General features: G+C 52.5%; 7 protein-coding genes across 7 annotated transcripts; 1 reads left to right on the forward strand and 6 right to left on the reverse strand.

Annotated features, from left to right (window-relative positions):
• Window positions 1-88: 88 nt before the first annotated feature.
• On the reverse strand, window positions 89-2,240 carry ColSpa_07732 (putative metabolite transport protein YwtG; the record flags this gene model as incomplete). The annotated part of the gene is made up of 6 exons (XM_049273944.1): window positions 89-813; window positions 872-1,171; window positions 1,228-1,559; window positions 1,612-2,013; window positions 2,068-2,157; window positions 2,215-2,240. 6 exons carry the CDS (start codon window positions 2,238-2,240, stop codon window positions 89-91), a joined length of 1,875 nt encoding a protein of 624 aa, XP_049129901.1.
• A 4,436-nt stretch (window positions 2,241-6,676) lies between these two features.
• On the reverse strand, window positions 6,677-9,036 carry ColSpa_07733 (amidase chyE; the record flags this gene model as incomplete). The annotated part of the gene is made up of 3 exons (XM_049273945.1): window positions 6,677-7,830; window positions 7,892-8,147; window positions 8,200-9,036. 3 exons carry the CDS (start codon window positions 9,034-9,036, stop codon window positions 6,677-6,679), a joined length of 2,247 nt encoding a protein of 748 aa, XP_049129902.1.
• Window positions 9,037-9,832: 796 nt separating this feature from the next.
• ColSpa_07734 (cytochrome P450) lies at window positions 9,833-11,428 on the reverse strand (the record flags this gene model as incomplete). The annotated part of the gene is made up of 1 exon (XM_049273946.1): window positions 9,833-11,428. One exon carries the CDS (start codon window positions 11,426-11,428, stop codon window positions 9,833-9,835), a length of 1,596 nt encoding a protein of 531 aa, XP_049129903.1.
• A 1,965-nt stretch (window positions 11,429-13,393) lies between these two features.
• On the reverse strand, window positions 13,394-21,079 carry ColSpa_07735 (reducing polyketide synthase FUB1; the record flags this gene model as incomplete). Its single annotated transcript, XM_049273947.1, has 8 exons — window positions 13,394-13,557; window positions 13,653-14,355; window positions 14,417-18,780; window positions 18,837-19,857; window positions 19,915-20,277; window positions 20,333-20,601; window positions 20,690-20,834; window positions 20,891-21,079. 8 exons carry the CDS (start codon window positions 21,077-21,079, stop codon window positions 13,394-13,396), a joined length of 7,218 nt encoding a protein of 2,405 aa, XP_049129904.1.
• An 803-nt stretch (window positions 21,080-21,882) lies between these two features.
• ColSpa_07736 (hydrolase FUB4) lies at window positions 21,883-22,695 on the forward strand (the record flags this gene model as incomplete). The annotated part of the gene is made up of 2 exons (XM_049273948.1): window positions 21,883-21,901; window positions 22,022-22,695. 2 exons carry the CDS (start codon window positions 21,883-21,885, stop codon window positions 22,693-22,695), a joined length of 693 nt encoding a protein of 230 aa, XP_049129905.1.
• Window positions 22,696-24,190: 1,495 nt separating this feature from the next.
• Window positions 24,191-24,788, reverse strand: ColSpa_07737 (uncharacterized protein; the record flags this gene model as incomplete). The annotated part of the gene is made up of 2 exons (XM_049273949.1): window positions 24,191-24,512; window positions 24,745-24,788. The coding sequence occupies 2 exons, from the start codon at window positions 24,786-24,788 to the stop codon at window positions 24,191-24,193; spliced, it is 366 nt and encodes a 121-aa protein (XP_049129906.1).
• Window positions 24,789-25,597: 809 nt separating this feature from the next.
• On the reverse strand, window positions 25,598-26,675 carry ColSpa_07738 (uncharacterized protein; the record flags this gene model as incomplete). The annotated part of the gene is made up of 2 exons (XM_049273950.1): window positions 25,598-26,616; window positions 26,651-26,675. 2 exons carry the CDS (start codon window positions 26,673-26,675, stop codon window positions 25,598-25,600), a joined length of 1,044 nt encoding a protein of 347 aa, XP_049129907.1.
• Between the last annotated feature and the right edge of the window lie 26 nt (window positions 26,676-26,701).

Here is a 26,701-nt window from a genome sequence, read left to right on the forward strand (position 1 = left end):
CTCCCCTGTTCGTTCATTAAGTGTTTTTGAATCAACTCATGAGAACATGATGCGCGCGACGGCGCAACATGCTTGTGCAGGCCGAAACCTAGTAGGTCTTCTTCTCCTCGTCGGAGCTGTGAACCCGCTCGGTTCGGTTGGGCTGCTGAAAGGTGTAGAGGGGTTCCAGCTTAGCACTACGGTCGAAGAAGACCCAGCGCCTGATGAAGTAGGGGATGGCCTTGGTGACCTGATAGGCGGCGAAACGACTGGTGGGGAGAGCAAAGACCCAATCAAGCTCCTCGAGGGTGCGCTGCTTGGTCTCCGGAACCCAAAACAAGATCATGATGAAGGCGACAACGTTGAAACCAGCATAGAGGCCGAATGCGCCAACGACCTTGAGTCTGTCGAGAATGAAAGGGAACGTCATGCCCAAGATGGCAGCCCAGAAAAGGCAAGTGGCGACGGCGAAACCCATACCCATTTCACGGTGAGACAGGGGGTAGACCTCGGCTGAGTAGGTGAATGGCACGGGACCCTCGCCAGGGGAGTAAAAGGCACCGAACAGGTAGACAAAGAGGGAAACCAGGGCGGTACGGGTGACGCCAGGCGCGATCAGCGTACAGAGACCAGCCGCCAAGAGAGTCCAGGTCATCTGGGGGAAGGTGAACAAGAGTAGAGATCGGCGGCCAAAGGTATCGATGGTCCAGAAAGCCGGGAAGGCAAACAGCCAGTTGACCATGCCGAAACCGAAGGAACCGAGCAGAGCTTCGAAGTCACCCATCTTGGCGTCCTTGAAGATGGTGGTGGAGTAAAAGGCGATAATGTTGATGCCTTTGCGTTGGCTTGTTAGATGACGACTTGGCGGTTCCAAAATGTGCTTGTTACTTACCACACATCTGCTGGGCAATCATGACGGTAAAAGCAGCCAAGTTGGCGCGGCGCACACGGGGAATGGTGAAGAGCTCCTTGAAGCGGCTGGCGTAGTTGCTCTTGCCCAAAACCTTACTCTCAAGCTGCAGCTGAGCGTGGATGGCGTACATGTCGCGAGCGCATTGGATCGGGTTGTGTCGGAGTTGGATCATGGACTTCCAGGCGTCGTGGTAGCGACCCTTCTTCATGAGCCAACGAGGTGACTCGGGGCACAAGTAGATCAACAGGAGGAGGGGGACGGCGGGAAGGAACGGAGCACCTGTGAGATCGGGGTCAGTCTGCGTTGGAGTATGTAGAGGTTACTCTTCAATTTACCAAGCATGAGGCGCCAGTTGTACTTGGCGTAGTAGACGGCCAGGTTAAAAGCCGTTCCTAATGCGATACCGAAAGCTGTCCACATTTGCCAAGACATAACTAGAGCACCACGGATGGACGGTGGGGAGTTCTCAGCGGCATAGATTGGAACAGTCGAGGCCTTGGCGCCCATACCGATTCCCATGAGAAGACGGTTCACAAGCTGCTGTTGCCAGTTGTGGCTGAACGCAGAACCGATGAGAGGCCAGATGCAGAAGTGGGCAGAGAAGAAGATGACACCGCGGCGACCGAAATAATGGTTGAGAGGATCAGACAGCCAGCAGCCACAGAGACTGAAATAGGTCAGCTAATGGTTTCAAAGAAAGACTCCAAAGCACTACTTACGCGGATCCGAGGTAGGGGCCAGCGTTCACGAGACCTAAGATAAGACGGTCTCGGGTGCTGTTGCTCGCGATGCCGTACTCTTCGGGGAAGAAGATGTTGGCGCCGTTGGTACCGGTCTGATCCCATCCCTGGACAGCAGCACCAATAGAGCAGGTGATGATGGTCAGGTAGAGTTTCTTGGGCAAGCGCCACTTGTGCGTAACCTCTTCACGGAGCGCCGTGATCTCGGCCTCGTTCAGGGCTTCGGTGCCGTCAATGTTCTCGTAGTTCTCCGGGTCTTGGGCAACAAGTGCGCCCTTGCGGAAAACGGTGATCTCTTCCTGTAGGCCGTGCTCTTGGCAGAAGACATCGACGTCACGCATGAGCTGATCGTAAGTGATTCCCTCAAGTGGGTTCTTGATCCTAGACAGCCAATGTCAGATACCAAGCGTTCATACCGATCCGAAGTCAACTTACTTCGCTTCAATGTTACGGCTCAGCTCGACAGGATCAGGCTGGCCGGTGCCGCGCTCCTCATGGTGTCCGGAGATGTCGGCGACCTTTTCACTGTGAAAGGTAGCGTCAGCGCATCTGTCTTAGAGAGGGTGGGCGGTGGAGACTTACCCCTCGGGATGAATCTTGTCAGCCATGATGGCGATGGAACAGGCAACGTGTTTCGCGCCTTGCTCTTAGGATGTTGCTTGAGTTTGACGCGGCGAGGCTGTGTGTGTGACGTCTGGTATGGCTTCACAAACCAATGAAGCTCGGCCCGTATAAAGTGCAGCCAGAAGAGGTCAGCAAGGGCATGCCGCATGGGGAGGCCATGGATCTTTATAGCTTCTCGCCCGTATCTTGCCCGTCCCCTTGGGACAGATGAAAACAGCCGATGATCCTCTCCTAGTAACTCAAGAAGCTGCCTTCTTGGCGTCCCCGCACACACTCCATAAGCTTTGACTCTTTGGAGTTGGTCCTGCGAAACGCGAGAAGGCTGGTTGAGATCGACGTGGTACCTAATCAACTTGCCAGCCCATGCTGCTCCACGCGAAGACGGGGACTTCTTCCAAGAGTCTGGCCTTTGGATTGGGTTTGTCGACCCAGGAGAAAGCTTCTGGGTGTGTTCAACCTTGCCGTGAGAGAGCTTGGCGGGTTGTAGATGTTGCTTTTCCCTCTCTGCCTGCAGCCCGCGCCGACGAGGATTTGGTTTGCGCCAGGGGGGTCCGTCGAACAAACGAGCGTGTGCTTGTGGGCTGGAACCGGGATAACAATATCAAGGGAGACGAAGGGAGGCAATAGTTACTGCTCATGTGACACATACGCAGGTTCCTTGTCAACGTCGCGTCTCGATGCCGCAGAATGTAACGTGCGAAAAATTGAAGGCGTCTGAGTCGTTCATCCAGTCACACCCGTCCCGCAATGGTGAGAAGTGATCGCGAGAGCCAAGCACTTGGCGCATTCACTGACTTTTGGTCGCCGAGGAGCGCCACAGACTCATCCCAGGCGGTCCAGCGCGGGGAAGGAGAGACACCAAGCAGGGACAGAGGCCCCAAGCTCGATCGTCGAGGCTTTGCATTCCCTTGTGTCCACAAAGTCCCCCGCCGAGAGCGCAACTAACCATACGCCTGAAGGCTTGAGTGGGCTTCATGAGCTTGAACTGACTTACATGTCTTGGGGCAGGACAGAAAGATGTGGTTCAGTCTGTGGCTGCCTATTTGCGCAACAGGCTTGAGGAACGCGGCAATCAGCATTACTGGGCCAAAACAGGCCTTTCCGCGCACAAGCGGGCTGCCTCTCACCCATGCCCGGCAACAAGAAACCCCCGTATCAAGGATACCGCTGTGTTTATCCAACAAGGCTTGTCATACGTCATTCAGAGAGAGAAGAGGGAGGGTAGCCTGCAAGCAGAGCAGGAAAAGACCCACAGCAATAAGAGACTGTCATTGGCGGGCATGACTGGCATCAAGAGCGTCTTGTTCTTGTGTCTTGCTGAAGGCCCCTAGGAGATTTGTGGTATCGGTCCGACATTAGGCGGACTGCCGAGCCCAAGCCGCCTGGATAAGCTGCAGTGGTGCGGGCAAGCGAGCCATGGGGAGCGGAGTAGTGGCCGGGGGAGGAGGACGGAGGGGTGGCGGTCGGGGTTCCTTGCGGGGTAGAGGCTTTGGAGATTCGGCGAGGAGCCCAAAGACACCACTGAGACTAGCATCTGAAGGTGCCCAAGCCCCCGAAACGATGCTGTAGGTATCGTATTGGACGGGAGCAGAGATATGACGGGGCAGCCGGTGGGCCGCGCCAGCGCTAGTCAGAGATTGTATCAAACGGTTGGCTGAAGTGGTGCAATATGGAACGTTGCTGGTCCCGTCAACGAGTAAAAGCCGGGCGCAGTTGGACGGTCCCCGGGCGATGAATCTCGGTGCTGCGGGTGGAACACAGCCTGGGAAACCGGAGGCGATGATTCGTTTGCGAGGCGCCACCCCAAGAATGTTAGCCGGCATACGGCAGTACAGAGGCTGGGCGGCGGTGGGGTTTCTTCGTAAATTGACAATTTAGGAGGTGAGCTCCGACGTGGAGGAATACGGTTGTTAAGGAAGAAAAGTTTGCAGGTACAAGCAATCGAACCGGTCGTGCATGTGGGCGGTGCGATGCTCCGGCTTGGGCACAACATCTTTGCGGTTGGATTAGACGAGCCAAACGGCTTAACGGATGGCGCCCCGTACTCTGGAATTCTCAATCAACTGGCCGCTGTTGTATCGCTATTGGGAGCTGAAATACGCACGTTTGGCACATTTGGCAAACGACTGACTGTCCTTGCGTCCGGTCTTATGTGCAACCGTACGAAGTAGAGTAGTATGCAGCATGCCAAGCGAATTTGCTTTGCAACAATACCTGGACCGCAAGGCATCACTGTCAGGCAACCAGATTCTAGACAAGGCCCAGAGGCTTGAATGGGACCTGACTAAATTGGAGATTTGGGTCGGAATGTACGATTTAATAGGTTGGTGGGTTTCTGTGCTGCTGCAGGGGCTTGCTGCCCTTGGCGGTTGTCATCATCTGGGACTCGAATCATCAGAATGATGTTTACTGCGGAAGCCGTACATAAACTGGTCCGATCCTTCATCCATCCGGGATTTGGCCGCATCCACAAGCAAAAAGAGGAATGAAATGGTCGGTGACGGGCCTGAATGCTTGAGGAACCCTTGACCAAGACGGGGAATGAGACTCTATTCCGGTGGGTTGTGCAGGATTCGAGCAGCACCATGCTGGACAAACAGGCCCAATAATTCCCCTTGGGGATTTTGTGGGTTTAACGGCCAAGGTCGGGGAAGAACGCAAGGACACACTGGAAAAGCAAAAGGACGCCAGGGAGCCCTGAGATGTTCCTCAGTGGAGCCGTGGCAACCTGGCTGGGCAAATCAGAAATCATTCGCATACCGCGATGCGGGATACTGGACGTTCTCTTATCCTGTGCTCTGCCCACCAGAGCACTCAGTACGTAGAGCAGAACGCCATACCCCCCTCAAGCTTGGAGGACCAACCATATATTGATCTCGGAAAGTGCCCGCGGCCTCCTGGTCGGTCTGGAAATCTTTGGATCCGTACTAGTGGGCGATTCCGGTGTCATCCGATGGCTCGAAGATTGTTGCGATGTAACTCAAAACCTTGTTCTTCCTGGCAACGGCGGAGGTAGCAGTGCTGCTCGACGGTCGTCGAAATTAAGAGGATATATAGTCGATGCGTGCCTGGCGCTGCTGTCTTTGGTTAGGCTGGGTGGTATCTGCTTCCATTTGTCTCATAGCTGTGGTGGCTTGCGCGCGGGAGGATTTACCCGCAGGAGGCGACGTGACTACGCCGTGCTCTGAACAGTACGTCACACGGCCGACGTTGCCTGGGAAGACTTTGACAAGTTGATGGATAGCTCAAGATTCTCACAGGTAGCGAGTGTGCGAGCGAGGTTCGAGGGTGTGCATCCTCCGTCATGACAGGAGGGGCTTGGTGGTTGGCGGGCATTGGCTTGGATTGGTTCTGCAGTCGACGAGACGCACGTCGTGCTTGAAACAGAGCCGATCCTCTCGAATGCAAAGGGCAGATGTGGTCATCCGGACGAGGACAATGATCGGCCAACCCGAGATTTAGGATCAGAAACAGGTGTCATCTAGGTTCGCTTGAATGCGTGCAAAATGCCTCGTTCGACCGTCATCCGAGCTGAGGCTGACTGGAGGGCGAATGGGTGTAATGCATCGAGTAGCAGGAGACTAGATGCCTTGGGTGCTGGATGGTCTCGGAAGCCACGCAATTCAATTCCTGCGGGGTGTTATCGGCAATAAACTTCGTAGTCGAGGTCCTTGCAGTGGACCTGCTGCACGTTGGATCATCGTCAATACGCCCTGGTGGTTTTGAGCCTCTCCGGGGCGGTGCCAATGCCACAAGGGAAGCGAGCGGTGGTCCAGGAATTCCGATGGAATGTAGACGTTGAAACTGACGTGGCATGTGCACAAGAACGGGTGGAGGACGGACAATTGGGGTCTAATTTGGAGATGAAGTTGGAGTTGAAACCGCGAGACTGTGTGCGCATCGTGACTTTCGCTATTTCTATACCCGAGTGCTGTTCTGCTCGCCACGTCTGTCAGGTGGCAGTGCCTAATTTTGACACTGCCAGCACCTAAACGGTGATTTGTTGATTTGTGTATGTGCGGCTTATATAAGCGACACACACGACCGACTGTCAGGCAGTCACGCTGTGATGATTTGTGTTTAAGAGGAATAGGAAAAGGTGAGGTAGAATGATGGGAATGAGATGGGATGAGAAATTTATGCCGCCTGGATGGCAGCTGGTCAGATTCTACGAGCAGATTCCGATCCCCTTTGGATAGCCATAACAGACAAGACCACTGATCTGAGGGATCCCCAGACACAAAACCGGACTATTCGCGATGGAACAATGAAGATAAGACTCGATCAAATGCCCTGCTGGGAACTTTCTACGGCACTGGAGCTTGCACAATATCGAAGACGTACGCCAATAGCAAAGCCATAATGGCAACGGGCAGAAATCTAATTCTATATGATATTCAGGACACTTCCTGACCAATATTCAGGCCCAATCCCCAACAGAAGCCTTCTTGACGCCAAACCTCTGCGCCAGGGTTACCCAAGAGCCGACATAGCAGAGCACTCGGAACGATTTCGCGTCGGCAGCATCGCCGAAAGCTCGTTCAAGCGCGTCCTCGACAACTGCGTGGTCCACGAAGCCAAGAGCATCTACGGCACTGCGAGTCAAGAGGCTCCGAAACATGCAGTGCAGTGGACCATCCCGTGGCCACTTCGTGGGCGCCAGGAACGGATGCTTCTTGCGCAGGTAAAGCTCTTCGGTGATGTACGGGCGGGCCGCCTCGCGCAAGATCCACTTCTCGGTCATAGAGCGCAAGGCCGAACCGGCGCTCTTCCAGAGCACGTCGTCCTTGCCGCCCTCGCCGGCACCGTTCTCTTCCGGCACCGCATAGGCGAGCTTGACGCTGGGGGGCAAGGCGTTGACATAGTCGGTCAGGTGGTGGTCGAGGAAAGGTGTTCTTGCCTCGACGCTGTGAGCCATCTCGGTACGGTCGCCGAGGCAGGACAGCAGCACGTTGGCCAAAGAGCTCTTGTTCCACATGTACTGAGCCGTATGGAGCGGGTGCCAGCGCTCTCGCATCTTGTCTCGAACATCGGTCGAGTGCGCAGCCATGACTGTCCGTCGACAGTCAAGCTTGAATTTGTATCGATCGTGCACCCATGGGGCAAACAATCCCATGGACGGGTGCCAGGAGAGGAGATTCTGAGGCATCGTATTGCCGTTGACGTCGGCCAAGAGGTTGGCACTGTCGGCCGTGCTTTCATACACGTCGGCTCCGATGGCTCGCCAGATGGCGTTCATCTCAGTGCTCGCGGCCTGCTGCATTTCTTTCCTTAGCTTGTGGTTTCTGGCTAAGAGAGAGTCCGGCTGCGACAGGTCCGGCTCGCGGAGGAATTCACACGGGAAGTAGGGGTATCCGGCAAAGTGCTCGTCGGACCCTTCGCCAGTTAGCACGACTTTGACTCCGTGCTCGTGGGGCAAGGTCGACAAGGCGAATTTCGCAACGCTGTTGAGGTCAAAGTGGTGGTGCTCGCAGTGGAACGCCGTGTCGGCAAAGTCATTGGCAAGGGATTCTTCCGTAACGTCTTTCTTGATGGTCTCAACGCCCAGCCATTTCGCCGTGCGGTCCGCGATGCCTTCGCAGGGTCATGTCAGTCACCAAGGTCTTGTCATATTCGCAGTGCTGATGGCTCTTACTGGACTCGTCATAGCCGGTCTCCTGCGGAAACCGCACACTGAAGCAGGTGACTTGCGTGGCGGTTTCGTTGCCAATCTTGACGTGATTTTTCCTGGCTAGTTCCGTGACGATGCCCGCCACGGCGGAGGAGTCAATACCGCCTGAGAGGTAGATCCCAACGGGCACGTCGGCGCGAAGTCTGAGGCGAATGGACTCGACAAGGCGCTCGCGCACTCCAAGAACCATTTCCTCAATAGTGCGAGTCTCGACTTTGGTCTAAGCCATGTCAGTGCTTTTGTTAACGAGGAAGCGATGCGCAGTTACTCACCTTGTCTTCATACTCAGCATCCCAATACTTGTGCAGCTCAATTCCACGGTCATCCGTGACTTCCATCCAGTGTCCGGGCAAAATCTTCTTCACGCCTTTAAAAATCGTCCGATCGTCCATCATCCACCCACCATCGATCATCGCGGGGACATCCCATTCAGGCTCCCAGCCCATGGCCAGAAACGCCTTGTTCTCCGCCGCCAGAAGAAGTCTGCCCTGGATTTTCGTCCAAAACAGCGGCTTGATACCGAATCTGTCGCGGCAGGCGATGATCCGCTTGCTTCCGGGCCGAGAGTCATACAGAACAAATGCAAACTCGCCGCGAAGATGCTCAAAGAAGGCCGGTGCGCCATAGATCTTGTACAATGCTAAAACAAGCTCACTGTCGCTCTCTCCTTGGAAGTTGTAGTTGTGCTCGGTCGCACAAAGCTTGCGCAGGCGGTCATGATCGTAAATCTCGCCATTGACAATAGCATGGATCTGTCCGTCGTCGCTGGTGAGAGGCTGTGATCCACTTGGCGAAAGGTCGTTGATCGAGAGTCGGCAGTGACCTAGGCCTACGCTGCCTTCCCGACTGACCCAGATGCCGGACTCATCCGGTCCCCGGTGTTCGATTCTCCGGAGGGAATCATGAAGCTGGTTCCGAAGCTTTTCAAGTGTTGAGCCGTTGGTATGACCTGCAGCAGGCGCGTCATTGTGACTGTAATTTTCACAAGCAATGTTGCCGCTGACGTGCCCATTGACATTCCCGTTGGAATGACCGTTAATATACCCGTTTACATGTTGATTGACAACAGCTGCACGGGGAAGGGCGATACTCGCTGTAATACCGCACATTGTATGTCTGGACTGTTAATAACAATAGATAGCTTAGGTTGAAAATTGAAACAAGAGCAGTATCATGAACTTGGATAACGCAATGATTTTAGTAACAGATCAGACGATCCAATACTATGCCTATTGGCTTTGAGTCTTTTTGACCTTGTAATGAAAACTGTTTCAAACTTGAATGATTCAATAATGCTGAAGCGGCATGTCTTAGTGTACTAAGCTGTAAGACCCAAATGCTGAACGGCACTGGGGCTGAAAGAGAGCTGGAACTCGGCCCGCACCAGATTAGGCAAGCTGAGAAGATGACTTGCTAAAACAGTCGAAAGTGAATCCTTTTCGGGAAAATTCCGTTCACGTTGACCAAATGAACCATCACCGATCCGTTTGTGATTGCTTCCACCCTTAGTTACAACCTTTCTGAAATATTTGAAACGCATTAGCCGGCTCCGTAGTCAACACAGGCATTAGGCAGACGAACCGTGTCGGACACAGCCCGGTCGAACTACATGGTTATTGCAACGAAGGCAAAATGGAACAGGTTGCAAGGAAAAAGTATTCCTGCTTCATCCTGAAGAGTGCTCATGGATTGGGACGAATGACTGGTGGGCTTGACTTGATGCAGGGGCAGTTGGATACTGAACACCGAATTTTCACTTGCCGGTATGGCGCAAAGTGATGACTTTGAAGATCGATTCATAACGCAATACAACATAGCATTCTTGGCCAATTCCATGTTAAAAAACAGAGTGTTTCAATATCTATACTCATAAGTTCTGCGGCCCATCGTTCTCGTTGCCTTCCTTCACTCTTCCGATGGCGATGGCCACTCGGTCCGCCTGGTCGTACTCGCGTAAAAGTTGACCGGCCTCGTAACCAAGAACTCAGGATCATACACAACGGCTTCTGGTGAGGAGTCCTCGAAGCGGTAATGGTACACCAACTGGATCAAGACCATTTTCACCTCCAGCAATGCCAGGTTCAGACCCACGCATCCTCTACGCCCAGCGGCAAACGGGATGTACACCCCTTTCTTCGCAAGATTACCAGAAGTGCCTTCCTCAGCCCACCTGTCCGCGTTGAACATCGTTGGGTTGTCCCAGTGAGCAGGATTCTTGTGCAGACTTGGGAAGCATGGGATGACCACTGAGCCTTTCGGAATCAGGTAGCCCCCTGGGAGAACAACATTCTGCTTCGCGTTGCGTGCCGTCTGGAAACTCGGACTATGCATCCTCTGCGTCTCCTTGACGAAGCAGTCTAGAAATCTCAATGCATGAACCTCTTCGTATGTCCAGACCCGCTTCCCATCCTCTCCGTGGTCAACCAGCTCCTGGAGTAGCCGCTCTTGGTTACCGGGATACATGACGAGAGAATAGAGAGCCCACGATAGAAGCGAAGCACTGGTGGTGAAGCCGGCGCCAAGCAAAACTACCACGTTGGGGATCAGGATGTCTTGTGGGAGGCGTTCTCCGTTGTTGTCGCGTGCTCGGCTCAGAAAGTCCGCTACGGAGGACGCGCGCAGTGACGAGGTTGGGTCGGATAGGGGAAGCGCTTCTCCTTCTGTCGTCGTGCTTTCATTGATGGCCTTCTCCACGTTGTCCCACAACATCTGCTGCACAACGCGCAGGCGGGCCGGGTCTCCAAAAGGAAGACTTCCATACCATTTGGGTCGCAGGCTCGTCTTCTTCATAAGAGACAGAAACTCTCCGAAGAGCTGAATGGTCGTTGCGGGAGGCGTGTTGAGTGCTTTAAAATGGTCCAGGTCTTGTCCCACCACAACCCGCCAGATGACTTGTCCGGCCAATTTAAACATGTAATGATAGACGTTGAAGGCTAAATCGCGGTCTGCCAACTGGTCGAGCACGGGGAAGATGGAACGTGCCGATTCTTGAACCAGAGGTAAGTGATGCGCCACAGCTCGTGGCGAGAGCGCCGGTGGGATGAACTTGTGGGCGATTGGGAATGCGGGAGAGTCGCTGTCGCACGTGAACAAAGACGATTGGAGCTGCATGTAGAATAACGGATGCGAGGGGTCAGAAGTAGTTTTGGTAAAAAATTCTCCTTCTCGAAGGACATGGCGGGCGATTTCCGGATCATTGGTATGATAAGTGGTGGTCCCCATGTTGGTGGTCTTGATCACCGGGCCGTAGCGTGAGAAAAGGCGGTCGTAATTACCCAAAGGGTCTGGGTAGATTTCATAGTGGTTTCCCACCAGCGGAAGACCTTTCGGTCCAGGAGGCGGTCGAACGGAGGCATTGTTGGATGCTCGCACCTCCACGGGCTCAGTGCAAGACTTCACGTCCTCGAGGGAAGAGAGCTCGCTGCCGTCGGCACTGTCATGATACCGCAGCGCTGTTGATGCGAAGAGCAAATGAGAGGTCAACGGCCAGAACTGCAACATCTGAATACGGAGAAAAGATCTGTCCTTACAAGTTGAGTCTGCAAAAGCAAACAAACGCCCAAGAGTTGATCCAAGTTGATGCAACGTTTCCAACATGGAGGTATCTATTTCCTGACGGTGATCCCGGGCCCTTTGGCCTATGAAGAATTCCTGTTGCATCTCTTACGAACTTGCAGCGTAGGCGTAAAATTGTCTAAAAGTCACCTCCTTCCGACAGGCATTAAACCTGGCCGAATCGAAACCATTCTTATGGTTAGTAGTCCGCTGGCTGCTGTGGCGATTCCGCTCAAGACGGCATCAGCTCAGTCTTGATTTGGACAAATTGATCTAGAATCTGATGGAGGACAGCCATAGAGCCAGGCCGGTTGCGATCCAAAGACAGAAGGATTTACACTGTTCGGTCCGGACCAAATGGGGAAATCGAGTCTCACCTGAGTATTTCAGGCTACAGCGGTCACTCAGCAAACGTGCAAATTGAGCATGGCGATTACCAGATCCAGAACTTTCCGGGACCCTTGCGCCACAATTCACAATGAGACCCAACTCGCAGAGCCTGGATATTAAACCAAGGAACATTTATGGTATAATCGGCAAAGGGTTGGTTATTGGCTATACTCCTCTAGGACTTCAGACAGCAGAATGATAACAACAAACACGCATAACAACGTCATCACCGCCGATGTCCTCAGCCGGCATAAGAGTCGGCAGGACTTATGGGTAGGAGTGCATGGAAAAGGTACGCAAATCATTGATGCAACGACTATTACAAATAAGCCTACGGGGCTGACATTATAGACAGTCTATGACCTGACTACTTTTGCCGAAGACCACCCAGGGGGCATCGAAGTCCTGGTAGAATGCGCCGGTACCGATGCTACTGAGTCATTCGACTTTGCTGGCCACACAGCAGAGGCAATCGAAACAATGCAGCGGTTCTTGGTCAATCGCATGGCCGACGATACGAATACTGCGCGACCCCTTAAAGAATCGACGACCTCTCAGACCGCCACAAACAATACTGTGGAAATCTTATCCTCAAAGGCGACCAGAAAAGGCGTCACTGGTCTCCAGGAGACGTTGAGGATTTTGAGCCGTCTGCCATGGAGCTTGGTTGCAACCCTTGCCATGTTGGCGGTATTAATATGCGCAAGGCTCTACGGAACCCATGCGAGTAGCGGTGAAACCGGCATGGAAACATCCGATGGAAGCAGCAATCTGCTCCGGGTTGTTTGTGTTTCACTACTAGTAGGCTCATCGTTCAGTTGTGTAGGCTTTGGTTATCTTTACCATCAGTTCAGCAGAACACTGAAACAGGAGAGAGACGTATTTTCATACCCGCCTGTGATTCCGCGGCTGAACCGTAACTGAAACCGATTCCAAGACTACAGCTTGTCAGATATCTTAGGTTGGAAGGCAGGAGCCTAGGAAGCAAAAGCAAACGGTAGTGACTTAGGCTAGGCTGCATGTATTTAATAGAAGTAATTTGATGAGAGCAGATGGAATCCAAGTAATGATGTGTACTGGGATTGAAAGACGTGCATCACGTAGAATTTTCAACAGAGACTGTCACTTGAACGAATAAAAAATAAGAGGGGGAAGATTCTTTAGTCCCATGGGAAGATATTTATCTCACTCGCTGTCCAAGTTCAACTTGGATGATATAAAGGCCTTGTCAAAGCCATACTTGACATATTCACCAATAAGACGCGTACAAATGGTGACCAACTCGCAAAAAAACAGGCGGAAATCATTAGTTGATGTGTTATACTGAATTAGAAGTTTTACAATAACCTTGTGTAGCCAAGGGCAGATAAGCATCTGTGAACGACAGTGTATTCCCTAAATAAGGTAACCTCGAAGCCTTTCACCAAAACAAGTGAAATACAGAACTGACGACGAGTTGACTAATAAATTCAGATACGTCATTGACGAAATCATTAACTCTAGTCTGTACTTACGTTATCCTTATGCAAGCTCATCAGCATCCAGCTTCACTAGCGCACTTCTTGATGCAATCTTGGCGGCAAGGTCTGTCAACGGCGTTGCACTCAACAATTCGAAAACGGAGACATCACTCTGCATCTCTCTGAGGGCTCTGTTGCGCATCTCGACAGCCTTCAGCGAGTCGACTGTGAAAAAATGTCAGTATTTTGTTGAAATCAGAAAAGTCTTTCCAGTAGAAAGAATTTCGCAATGACGAAACTTGCAAAGGGGAGTGGCTCACCTCCAAATTCGGGTAGCGGCTTTTGTCCGTCCACCTCATCCACCTCGACACCAATAGCGGCTGCAATCTGGATCTTCAAGCTCACTTCGACAGCCGTGGCTGCCTCTCCAGCGGTGGTCGCTTTGGCTAGCTTCTCGCCAACGCTTAAGCCCTTGGCAATGCCATCTCCGGCAGAGCTGATGGGCTGGACGACCCGGTGGTCAAACTTTCTGTCCCTCTCAAACCCTGTGGCTCCTTCATTCCGGATGAGAGAGTCTCCAAGACCCAATACCATCTGGGCTGCGACTTCTTGCCCGTCAGCGGTTGCGCCACTCATGACGGCCCGCAGCGCAATCCGAAGCTCATCAAGCGTACACTGGAGACCGCTCCATCCGTGTTGATACATGTGAAGATAGTCCTCCAACTCGCCAAACTCTCCAGCCGAAGTAAAGTGCGACGAGTCAGAAACCAAGCCGACATCGATACTGGTAGCTGCGATGCCGAGATGCTTCCGCGCGTAATGAGCAAGGGCGTCTTCAAATGTGTTGCCTGAAGCGTAATTGGCCTGTGCAGTGTTGCCAATGATTCCTGTGATGGAGGAGAGCATGATGAAAAAGGGAGCGTCGCTGGCAGAGAGTTGAGACAGGAGATTACTTGATCCGCGGGTCTTGGGCATGAAGGCTCGTATCCACTTCTCATGGGTCATGTTCTCGAAGATGCTGTCCTGTGGCCTTTGTCAGCTACGGTTTGACTGAGATGCGATTATCAAGTAGTGCAATACTCACCTCCAATACCATGGCGCATTGAATGAGTCCTTTGACAATCCGGCCCTTGTCCTTTAGCTTGCCGAAGACATGTGTCACACTCTCAGCTTGATTGACATCACACTTATAAGCCTCCACATTGACCCCTCGGTTGCGGAAATTCTCCAGGTCATGTTCGTTCTTGCTACCGCCCGATCTCGACAAGAAGACGAGGTGCTTGGCACCGTGGTCAATCATCATTGAGGCAATGTCAAGACCCAACGCTCCTAGGCCACCAGCCAAGACGTACGTGCCCTGTTCATCCAAAACCAGTTTCTTTGCGGGGGGTGGCGGCGTGAAAATCAAATCAGAATCATCAAATGAAAGCACTACTTTCCCGTGTTTCTGTGTTCTCAGCCAGTCTACTGCTAGGGCGGTGTTGGTAACGGAGAATACGGTGGTGGGATGAATGGGCGTAATAGGCGCGCTGAATGCCCTCTGGAATAGGGACTGAATGACATTTGGCTTAACCTTTTGTACACGATCCATATCGACACGTGCGAGAGTAGCATTTCGCTTTTGGATCGGCAGGCTGATCTCCGGAGCGCCCGAGTTGGCACCAGCCAAATCGACGAAGAATCCAAACTCTCCGAGGGCAGCCGTGGACGCTAGGACGGATGGGCCATGCTGGTAGATGCTCAAAATCACATCTAACCCGCGACGATCGGTCGCCTGCTCAATTGCGGCGATGAAGTGTTGCAAGTTGTAGTCGAAGATGCGCGTCGGGGGGATTCCATATTGCTCAGAGAGGATAGCCTTCTGCTCTTTGGACGCTACCAGAGCGAAAACCTCGGCGCCAACTGACTGAGAGACCTGTACTGCAGCTTGGCCCAAGGCGGTTGCAGCATCATGGATAAGTACCGACTGCCCCTTGCCCAGGCCAGCAATTTCGAGAAGAGAATATTGGGCTGCAATAAAGACACTCGGTAGAGCAGCAGCTTGATCTGCGAGCAGTTCTGCTGGCACAGGTGCAACAAGTGATTCTGTTTGGCGAACGCAAGTCTTGCAAGTATCCGTTCCAAAAACCACCACGCGCTGGCCGGCACTAACGGTCTTGACGCCAGTACCACAGCGCACAACAAGACCAACTGCTTCTCGAGCCAATTGTGGAACGACAGCGTCATCTATTGAAGACGCAGTCTCGGGCAAGCCAACAAACTCCACCTGGATCTCGACTTGGTCAGGCTGCAGCGTCGCTTCGGCTTCTTCATCTTCGACCCAGAGGAAGTCTCCCTCTTCCACAGCAGAGGCAAGTTTCATGGGTTTTCCAGATTCAGCAAGCGACGCACGCACAGGACGTGCAATGCCGCTGGCCAGCTGCAAGTCGCCGTCGAACCCGGAGTCCTCGATGGCACGGGGCACATGGATCGCACCTTGAAACTCGGCGTATTCCATTTCTGCCTCGTTGGCCAACGAGCTTCGCCAAACATCGGCAACCAAAGAGGCGTTATACACGCTGGTAGGATCAAAATCACTTGAGAGGTCCAAGTGCGGCAAGGCTGAAAGGGAGTACTCATTGCGCATGACACGCAAAAGGCCTTGTGCAGGTGCGAACTCGACGCCGCCGTTCCATGACTCAATGACACCGCCTCGGGTGAGCCAGAATAGGTGCGCCACCGACGACACAAGTGACTTGAAAGACGTGAACTGGTCTTCATTCCAGGAATAGATGAGAGGTGACTCAAGCTCGAGGAGAGAGATGACGTGCTTGCCCATTAGGCCTGCGACATTCTCCAAGTTAAGTGTTGTGGAGTGCACCACAATGCCGGCAGCAGACAGAGTTGCGATGAGGTTGGATGCGAAGGTAGATGCCTCGGCCGATGTGAGGGATGGCACAAGTAGATGGACCTCGGCAGGAGCTTTTGAGATTTCGGAGCCAGAACTAGAGTGTACGCTTGCCACCAGGAAAGCGTTATGAGAGTCTCCGGAAACAGTAAAAGTTTTAGAGAATCCTTGCTTCTCCAACATCGGCTTGATCTTGGACTGCGACTCTTCAGTTGAGACAACGACAAGGTATCCTTGAGGCGACAACATCTTTTGAACCTTGGAAATAGCATCGGAGTTGACCTCAAGCGCGCCAGAGCCAATAAGCAAGATCAAGTCCTGCGTGCTGTCAGCAGAAAGGAGACCCTCTTCTTCAATGTCGACGTCCCAGAGCTTGACCTCGCAATCCAAGCTTATTTCCACGGCGCGCATCATGTCTAAGTCGGAGGCTTTTGTTACCACAAAAGTAGTTTTCGAAATTCCTCGGCATCGGCCTCCGCGAGCCTGTAAATCGCGAATAGTTTCGATAAAATTAATCCAGTCATTGTTCAGAACCACGAGAACTTCCACTACGGGCTTCTTGTGCGTAAGACGGTCCAGCCACAAGCTGAGAGAACCAGTTTCATGGCCAGGCATATGCCGAAGTCTTGAAACATCGCCACCAGTCTTGAGGAAGTCGATGTCTTCGCTCCACTCCACCCGGGCACACTTCCTCATGGCGCTCACAGTGGCGGTGCTGGCGCTTGCTCCATCGGCAGACGTGACCTTGCGCAGAGCAAATCCCTTCACAACGAGTTTCGGTGCAGACCAAGCCTCGTCCGAGACGATCAAATTCCCTACAATCTCGTGGCCGTCCTTCGACATCGAGCCGACGTTGCCATAGCCGGAAAACCGACTTCCAGCACCCTGAGGCTGCGCGGAAGCCACGAACATGTCGTCGATGCTGTAGGGTACTGCAGCTTCATCAACTGGTTTGCCGTCATTTACGGCTGCCAGGAGAAGATGAAAGATGGCATCCATGGTGGCAGGGTGCATAATATGAGGGTACTCAAAGTTTGCAGGCATCGCCGATAGTGTATCGGGGATGATGACGATGCCATAAGAGGATTTCTGAGTCGGGACTGCTGTCAGTGACACCACGTTCCGAAAGAGAGGACCGTATTCCATGCCAATGGTCTGTAGATGGTCATAGAACGTATCAACGTCCACCTCTTCGATAACTTTGTCTCCGATAAGACTCCTGTAAGTCTTAGACTGCTGGATCCAAGCGGGGTCAACAGGAGAGTTCTCGATGCCATTGTCTGCGGTAGCGTATTCCAGACAGATACTCCCACTGCAGTGCTTGGTCCAAGATGTTCCGGTGGTGGTGGAGAAGATGGTGAATTGCCATTGACCCGGAATAGTCTGGTGCGGCTGCAGGCTGAGACGGGTCTCAACGGCCGCATCATCACCAGAGGCCACGACCAAGCCACGCTCAAAGCTAACGTTCCGAAATCGGAAACCGTGTATCTTGTCTGGCGCACCCGAGATCTGGAGTACGCCTTCAAGAGCCATCACAAGCATGCCGGCGGCAGGGTACAAGATGGTACCAGTGATTTTGTGATCTTCGATCCATGGGTTCTCCGAGATCCTGAGGTAGTTCTTCCACCTAGGCTCCAAACTGTTTTGGAGATCCTCTGGTACACCCAACAGATCCGTTCTCGGGGCCGCTGGGAAGCGGTTCGACTTTGTAGAATATGCCTCGTGCCAAAAACTCCTGCCGTGGTTCCATGGGTAAGGTGGCAGGTCCGTAAGGGCTTGCGGTCCCATGATCAACGAGGTGCGGTCATCTCCGCTGACAGAGGAGAGATTAACTCCAACTCCCATTGCCCAAAGCTTTCCAGCCACCGTCAGAGCCGTCTCATTAGCATCTTTTCCGCGGAGAATCATCGACATGTACGGTGCTTCCTTTGCTGTTTTGCTGGTGCTGGCGGCAATGTTCTGCTGCACGGGTCCTTGCAGAGCGGAATGGGGACCAAGCTCAATGAGTCCGCCCCAACGAACTGGCATTGCCTTACCGCGACCACTTCCGGATACCGCAGTGAGAGAAAGGAGAGATGAAAGAGCCGCGGAGAACTCCACGGGGGCGCACATGTTGTTTACCCAGTAATGGGCATTCAGCTCCTGGGGGTCAACTCTCTTGCCCGTGAGAGACGAGAACATGATCGTTTCGCCACCAGATAAAGTAGAAACGTGACCAATCCGCTCAAGGTACCCCTGAGAGACGTCGAGCATATGTGGAGAGTGGTAGGCCGTCTTGACCTTAAGCTTGCGAGCGAACTTGCCGTCTGCAGAGATGATCTTCTCGAGGCTATCAATGGCATCGATGTCGCCAGAGAGCGTCAGGCTGGAAGGACTGTTGATGCATGCTACGACGACTGATTGCGAAGGGACTTGTGCAAGATAGCCTTGCGCCTCGTCTCTTGACAAGCCAACAGCCATCATCGCACCCTTCCGAGTGACGCAGCTGGAGCTGAGGCCACGGACATAGGCGATCTTGATGGCATCGCCGTGAGTGATGTATGATGCTGCGTAGGCGGCGGCTGTTCATGATCAGTTGATTTATCTTGGTCCCAGGGTATTCAGAGTATAATCTTACCGATCTCTCCGCTGGAGTGGCCAACAGTAGCCTTCGGGGTGATAGCCCAGTATCTCAATAAGTCCACTAGAGCAACCTGGAGTACCGTGCACAGCGTCTGACTGAACTCTGGAAGCGAGATATTGGAGTTCTCCTCCTCTGACAATTCTCGGATGGTATCCCACTCACAACCAAGGGCCTTGAGGAATAACTGTGACTTTTCAACGCTTTGCCTGAACACAGGGTTGCTAAGAAGTTGCTTTCCCATAGCTGGCCACTGGGCACCTTGACCGGTGAATACAAAGATCAAGTTGTTGTCCTGGCGCGAGGACCGCTTCATCTTCGGCAGACCCTTGGACAGCTGCGTCTTAAGCTCAGCGAGCGATGAGGCCACAGCGAAGCTGCGAAAGTCGTGATGTGAACGCCGGACCGCAAGCGTGTATGCCAGATTGCTGAGGTAGTAGGTGTCCTCTTTGTCCAAACCTGAGCTGGGAAGTTCATTGGAATACAAAGATGATAGGCGCTGGATGCCAGACTGATCCTTGGTAGAGAAAACGAACAGCTGTCGGGCGGCCTTGCTGTCAAGCTCGCTCATCGGCGTTTCAGGTCCCATACTGATGCCTGATTCGGACGAGTTTTCACTAGAGACATGCACCTTCGTGTTATGCTTGCCGATAAGGCCACGAGCGCTCAGATAGTGATGGGCATCATCGAGAATGGCGTGTGCGTTGGCTCCGCCGAATCCAAAGGAGTTGATACTAATCCGACGTTGACCGGAGCTAGGCCATTTCATGGTCGATGGAGGCAACTTGAGGTTCCATTCATCCAGCGTCAGCTTAGGGTTTACCCGCTCGACTCCGTACGTGGGAACAAGCATGCCCTTCTCCAGACAAACCACGGCTTTGAAGACACCTGCTAAGCCTGAGCAACCTTCAGTGTGTCCAACGCTGGGTTTTATGCTACCCACGTAGAGAGGACCAAGTCCCTCGGCTGTTCGGGCGGCACCTAGAGTAGATGCAATGGCCCTAAGTTCGATGGGATCCTGAGACGGAACATTAGGCGAAGTCATTCATCAGCAGAATAAAGTCCAGGAACATACCCCGACAGGTGTACCAGTTCCATGAGCCTCAAAGTACTGGGTCGACGACAAAGGCAACCCCGCTGCATCGTAGGTTCTTCGAATGAGCTCGGCCTGGGCGTCTGAGCTGGGCTGGGTAATGCTGGGCGTTTTACCGTCTGCATTAGCACCAGTGTGACGAATCACGGCTCGAATGGTATCGCCATCTCGAAGAGCGTCCGAAAGACGCTTTACAACAAGACATCCGATTCCCTCTCCACGGCCGTATCCGTTAGCGCGGTCGTCGAAAGTGTGAGAAATGCCCTCAGGACTCAACATGTGCATAGCGGAGAGCTGATGCATAGTGTTGGGGTTCAAAATGAGGTTTACTCCTGCAACGAGGCCCTAGATTCCGATTTAGTCAATTCTGGTGTTGTCTTCGGAAGCAACAGTAGCCTACCATGTTCGTTTCTTTTAGTTTCAACGACTGGCACGCCAGGTGGAGAGCGTACAGACTTGACGAGCAAGCAGTATCAAGCGTCAGACTGGGACCACGCAGACCAAAGAACCAAGACACTCTATTTGCGGTCATGGCCTCGCTGATAGCCGACGCAGCAGTATGGCCAAGGTCATATATGTCGTGAAGTGACAACAGTTCGTAATCGTCGGTCATGCATCCAACGTAACATCCTGTTTGAGAGTTCATTAAGCTCTCCACGGGGATACCAGCTACGGGGGAATTGTGTTAGCCCAACACTAAGAAAAGCAGGGAAAGCAGCCAGTGACGGCTCTGGTGACTATGACCAGAAGGACTCACCGTTCTCAATACTCTCATAGCTGACCTCAAGAAGAAGTCTCTTCACTGGGTCCATAGACGCAGCCTCTTTAGCCGTGGTTGAGAAAAAGGGGGCATCGAAGTGACTAATGTCTTCCTTAAGGAAGTATCCATTTTTGACAGCCATCTACGGAACTATTAGCATCTGTAGCAGATGGTAGCAGGATTTTCCAATCAACTCACAGATCCCTTGCGATCTTGATCCGGATGGTGAAGGACATCGGCATCCCAACGGTCAGCAGGGATCTTGCCATGCCCGGTCCTCTCATGGCTGATCATGTCCCACAAGTCGCCTAGGGACGAGACCTCACCAGGGAGTCGACATGCGGCCCCAATGATGGCGATTGGCTCTTGTTGATCGATTTCCGTCATTGTGTCTTTCTCGTAGGGTAAAGGGGCTTAGTGGTTCTGTCGTCTTGTCGTCCTTTGTCGATGGCGAATGTAGCCGCGAAGCTTGTCTTGTCTATGATAACAAGAAATGATGCAGATGTTCTGAGTTCAAATTAATCTACCGGATAAATGGCTCTGTTTATGAAGCTTTTCTAAGAACGTATGGATATTCAACGATAACCAAGCCGTAATTTCATGTCTCCATAGGGTATTTCCGATCAAGAGACAAGTCTAACAGGGCGTCACGTTGTCGGTGAAACGCCGAAGTCTTCCGTTTGAAATTCCCGCTAATTATTCTCCGTTCTCTCGCCGAACCCCGTCCGTCCCGTCTCGTTACACTTGGCTCTCTTTCTTGATGAGGCTGAGCCACACCGATTCCCAAAGCGGTCGTCAGCTTCTTCTTTGATGTTCGGCAAATGCCAAATCGGACAATTTCCGTGACCGCCCTCGACTCTTAGTGCCAAATTCCCATCGTTACCGAGTTCTTGACGGTATTGTCTCGGAATATTCTGGAGAACCCAGAAGGAGAACTTTTCTGACACTGTATAGTCAATCGAACAGCGTTAAATCTGAACTGTATCCAAATTCGCATCCCTCACCTTCGGCAAGTCGATACCAACACACGCTAGATTACAGCAAGGTCTTTCATCTGATTTAAGATCATCATGAGAATCTTGTGTCTTCATGGGGTAGGCAGCTCTGGTGCTATATGCGAAAGCCAGTTTGGGCCGTTTCTCAAAGCTGCCGACCCAAGCTATGACTTCATCTTCGTTGATGGGCCCGAAATGTCCATACGGGGTCCTGGTAAGTAAGATTGCAATCTTATAGCTGAGATTAGTGAGGAAAGATAGCTGATTGCAGGGGAATCTGATCTATTAGGTATGGCCTCCCATCTCCAGGGCCCTTTCTTCTCGCATACGGCAGGATACGCGCGGAGCCAGATGAGAGATGCTATGGAGAACTTGGAGATAACCATCGACGAGCTTGGCCCATTCGACGGGGTCCTCGGCTTCAGTCAAGGCGCCTCTCTTGCGCTTGCATACATTTATGACCAGCAAGTCCATGGCAGGCTCGTACCGTTCAATTTTGCTATGTGCTTCTCGCCTGTCCTAGCTTTCTCTCCAGATGAGCGTTTCGCTGAGGTTATCATCAAGCAAGTATGTGCTCGTCGACTGGACTTTTCAACTATCACATCTGCTGTTGACGATGTGGGCCTTGGAACCCAAGAAGCAGCTTTTATAGACGTGATTACTCGGGTCGTCATGCCAGCAAAGCGGAGCAAAGCCATGCTACCGGACCATGACCTGGGTGTCTACACCCACGGAGACGGAATGGATGCTCCCAGACTGATGATACCGCAGCTGCTCAGCGAGAAAATCAATATCCCAACGGTCTTTTGTCAGGGCAAGCGCGATTTAGGTTTTATGCGGGATATGTCGGAAATCACACGGGGCTTGTGTAATGAGAGGATAATGAAGAAGATGGAGCATAGCGGTGGCCATCAGCCACCGCAGAATGACGCCGAGGTAAGGGCCGCAGTACGAGCGATGGAATGGGCGATTGCGCAGTCGAACAAAATGGCAAGCGTTCGCTTGTAGCTGGGAACGTTTTGATGATCGTGTGCGCGATGAAATAATTATTACATCTGGCAAATCTCCCAAAAGTTTCCAAACCTAAGTTTCCACACTCATCATTCATTTTACGCCTTAGGCTGTATCATTTGAGCCAGAAGCGAGCGTTTGCCCAGCAAGCTACTATATTCTCCGGTTTCTTTGCCTGAGTTTACCTGCCTGTATCCCTGACAGCGATTTCTGTTTGCGCCTGCATGGGTTTCGGTGAACTCAAACTGCTTACTGGTAAATCTAGGCGTCCTCTTTGTCGACTGCACTGCTGTATGTATTCTAGGTCTTTATACGTTCTTCCTATGTCAATAATTACTGAATCGCAACAACCTTCTTGATTTAACAATAGTAAGGGGCCGCCATACTATTGATTTCACTTGAAAATTTGCGTTCTACGGCGCTTTTATATGCAGGTATCCCCCATTGCTTGTAGAGCTGCCAGAGCCGTCCGTGTTCTTTCTTCGGCCTCTAAGAGCAGTACTAAATGGCCTTGACGGCCTCCTGATCGCGTTTTGAGCTTGCTGAGTAGTTTGCAAAACTCGGAAATCTGAACCTTTACCAGGCATCGAAGCACCTCGGCGCGCTCGTGACCATTCTCAATGCGGTAGGTTGATAGCCACATGTCGACCGTGGACTTTCCGGAGGCAACGCTTTCGTCCTTGGATTTCAGGCACTGGAAAGTACTTTGCTCTGATAGCTTTGGAGAGAATCTAATGTCCGATGGCTGCCGGTCGTTGCATTGTTGCATTTCAACGTAACTTTGAATGATCCGTTCGCAAAGAACGCTCATGTATCGTCCTGCCATCGCCAACAGCATGTTGTTTTCGCTTGCCAATGTGCACTTCTCGCAGTTCAGTATGCTCGCGCAGCTGGCCAAAGACTCTCGAAAATAGCCCAGCAAGACATCCATTGTAACAGGATCGCTATTGGCACTCTTTGTGCCTAGTTCTTCAACTAAGCAGGCTGTATTGTGCAGACACCGGCACCCCTGATTCCCTTGTGAATCCTTTTTGCTGGGATGTGAAGGTGTATGATCCTCGTCGATCTCTTGTTTTGCTGAGCTTTTGCGGTGCTTGAGCGATGCCAAGCAAAACATATCCGACCAACAAGGCAGGCTGGGACTGTGTGTCGGTTGTCGACTTGAGTTCTGGCTGTTAGATAGCTGCGGCGGGTCTCCTGGAGACAACGACGAGTTTCTGCGGCTAACGTATTTGTCATATCGGGATGCTTTCCAAGACTGCGACATGCTTTCTATTCTGAAGTCTGAACCGTTTTGATGCAGTTCTTCGTCAAACACTGGTCAAATTTGGGTTAGTCTCGGAAACGATCTTGCGGGAGAGATGACTACTTGCTACTCAAGTCACTCGAGTCCCCAAACATGGATCCCATGAGTTCACCGCCAAAACAATCGATGCTGTTGGCCTGGTCTGTAGTCAGTATACGAGATAAATAAAACCAACGAGTGCTTCTCTCATCCAAGCTCTTTCCATACCATATCCTTAGTAGCATTGCTGCCGTCAATGTAGTACGGTGATAGAAAGTTTCCAGGGACGTCTACCCGGCAGTCCAACTCCAGGTCGGTCTCGAAAATGACCATATCCGTTTGTGCTGTTGACGGTTGCGCGTCGTTGTCCCCCCGCTCAGGTGCCGACTCCCATGCACCATCTTCTCCACAACTCTGTTCTCCCTCTTCCCCAGCAACATTGCTACCACTTTCGGCTCTGTCTGGCGCAGAAGATTCGGTCTTACGACTGGTTGACCCCTTCTTGCGCCGGGCCTCTCGAGACAAATACCTGCACTTAGCACCGACGGCAGCACATCTTTCGCAGCTCGGAGTCTGTCCACTGCATCGCACCTGTAATCGATTCAAGATGAGTTGTTAGTTACCACAGATCATCATCAAACTCACGTATAACTGGCCATAGCAAGCTTACCTTTCGAGTTCGACAGAGTTCGCATGAAACACGCGGCTTATCGCGTCGATTTCGGCTTAGAGCCGATGATATGTCAGTGTTCTCAACGAACATTAACGGTCGCCTTTCCGGCTCGTGCATAAGGGTTCCGAACATCGTGAGGTTAAATCGTTAGCCAGCATAACCATTGACGATGGTCGTCGTAGTTCGGGATATCACTGACACCCTTATGATCAAGGTCTTATTGCAACGTATTTACGGCAGCGAACATATGGATACCTATATGACCAGTAAAGGGGAGCTGCGACCTTAAGGACTCTGTTGTGAACGACCTTCTCGGGCTGGGCCGGCTCGTAGAGTTCCTTCAGCCGGAGCTGACTCGCATCTATCCCAGTTTAGCAATATTGACGCTTCACCAGACGAGGGAATGGAGGCTTATTCTTGGCATCATCTTCAGGATCTTTGTTAACTGAACCCGAATTTGCACCTTTCTGCCTAATGGTGACCGGCTGCATAAGGTCGTTCACAAGCCACCGTCCCTTTTATCCGCACCGTGCATCCCGCCCCCACGCCACCTGTGTGAACGCGCAGGAAGTTAGGGCTGAGGAATCGGAGACACATAAGCTGATGTGGGTGAGACATATACGACCAATACGGCTCACAGGTACATCCCTCAGAAGCGTCATCATGCCCTGGAAGGATCTCGGTCGGTACGGTCACTTCCGATGGGATTGGAACTTTAGTGTTGAACCATGCAGATTTGTACCCCTCGCTTCATATTACATTCCCAAATAGCAAGGTTAATTCTAAGTCATCCCATCTTCAGCTTGGCGTTCCGGATATGCACGACAGCCGTCTACACCATCCCAGTCTAGTAGGTCCCGGTGAGTGTACTTCACCCCCGTTGCATGTTGATTGGTGGTTACTGGCTGAGGACGTTTGTCCTATCGAGCAGATTGAGCAGTTTATTTCCTCTCACTCCAGTCCCCCGCCATACGCCTCGAGATGCTATCCACATTGTCATTACCCTGGACCTTTGCAGCCTCATACGCCAAGCGGTATACCCGCAGATTCTCGGAGAACAGCGGCCGCTTATCCGTCCAGCCCGTAACGGCCCTGATTTTGTCGCTAGCAACCCACTGACTCCACCCAAAGACCAACTGACCTGTCAGGTCGTTTATTGGCCCTGAGATCTCGTCCAGGGATAGGCCGAAGCGGGCCCCACCGAGGAAGCCGTACTCAGCCGCCAACGCCATGCCGACCTCCCGCAACGTCTCATAGCGCCGGCCGGAGACGTTGAATACCCCCTCTGCGACGTTTGCGTTCCCCTTGCCGTTCACATTGTCAAGGAGTGCCGTCGTGGCCAGCGCCACGTAAGCGTCTGCACAATCGTCAACGTGAAGTGAGTGCAAGATGGTCTCTGCATCCGCAGCGAAATCAAGAGTCTGGCCGTCCGCGATGGATTCGTTGGAAGACTTGGCGTTCTTGGCGTAGGAGGCATATTCGAACGCTGCACCAAAGTAACTTGCACTGTATCCGTAAATAGGTGTCGCTCGAACGATGGCAACATCGAACCCCGGCGACCCTCCGCTGCGGCTATTTTGCGCCAACTCTAAGGCCTTCAAGGCAGCGTCTGTTCGGCCTCGTATAGGAGCAGGCGCATCAAGTGACGACGTCTCGGAATGGGGCCGTAGGTCCGGGTCGCCGAGGAAACGAGTGGTGCCATAGTCCTTGCAGCCCGAGGACCACAGCACATAAGGGCGCCTGAACTCAGGCGAAGCAGATGCTACTTGGTTTGATGTTTCGGTAAGGCCGACAACCAACTTGAAGAGCGCGTTCCAGTGTTCAGCCTCAGCAACCTTGTCTGTCTTCCCAGGTTCGGTGCAGGTCACGATGACATCCCACCTTGAACTATAGGAAAGAATGTCTCGCAGAGTGTTCTCAGTGTCGGCGAGATCACCAACAATTGGAATGACTTCGTTGACTGAGAGGTCGTGCGCGGCAGAAGACCGACGTACCAGACCGTAGACACGATATGGGCATACCGCAGTATTCGCACCTGGATGGTC

Source organism: Colletotrichum spaethianum, assembly GCF_022836535.1.
Source record: "Colletotrichum spaethianum MAFF 239500 DNA, contig20, whole genome shotgun sequence".
Taxonomy (NCBI): Eukaryota; Fungi; Ascomycota; class Sordariomycetes; order Glomerellales; family Glomerellaceae; genus Colletotrichum; species Colletotrichum spaethianum.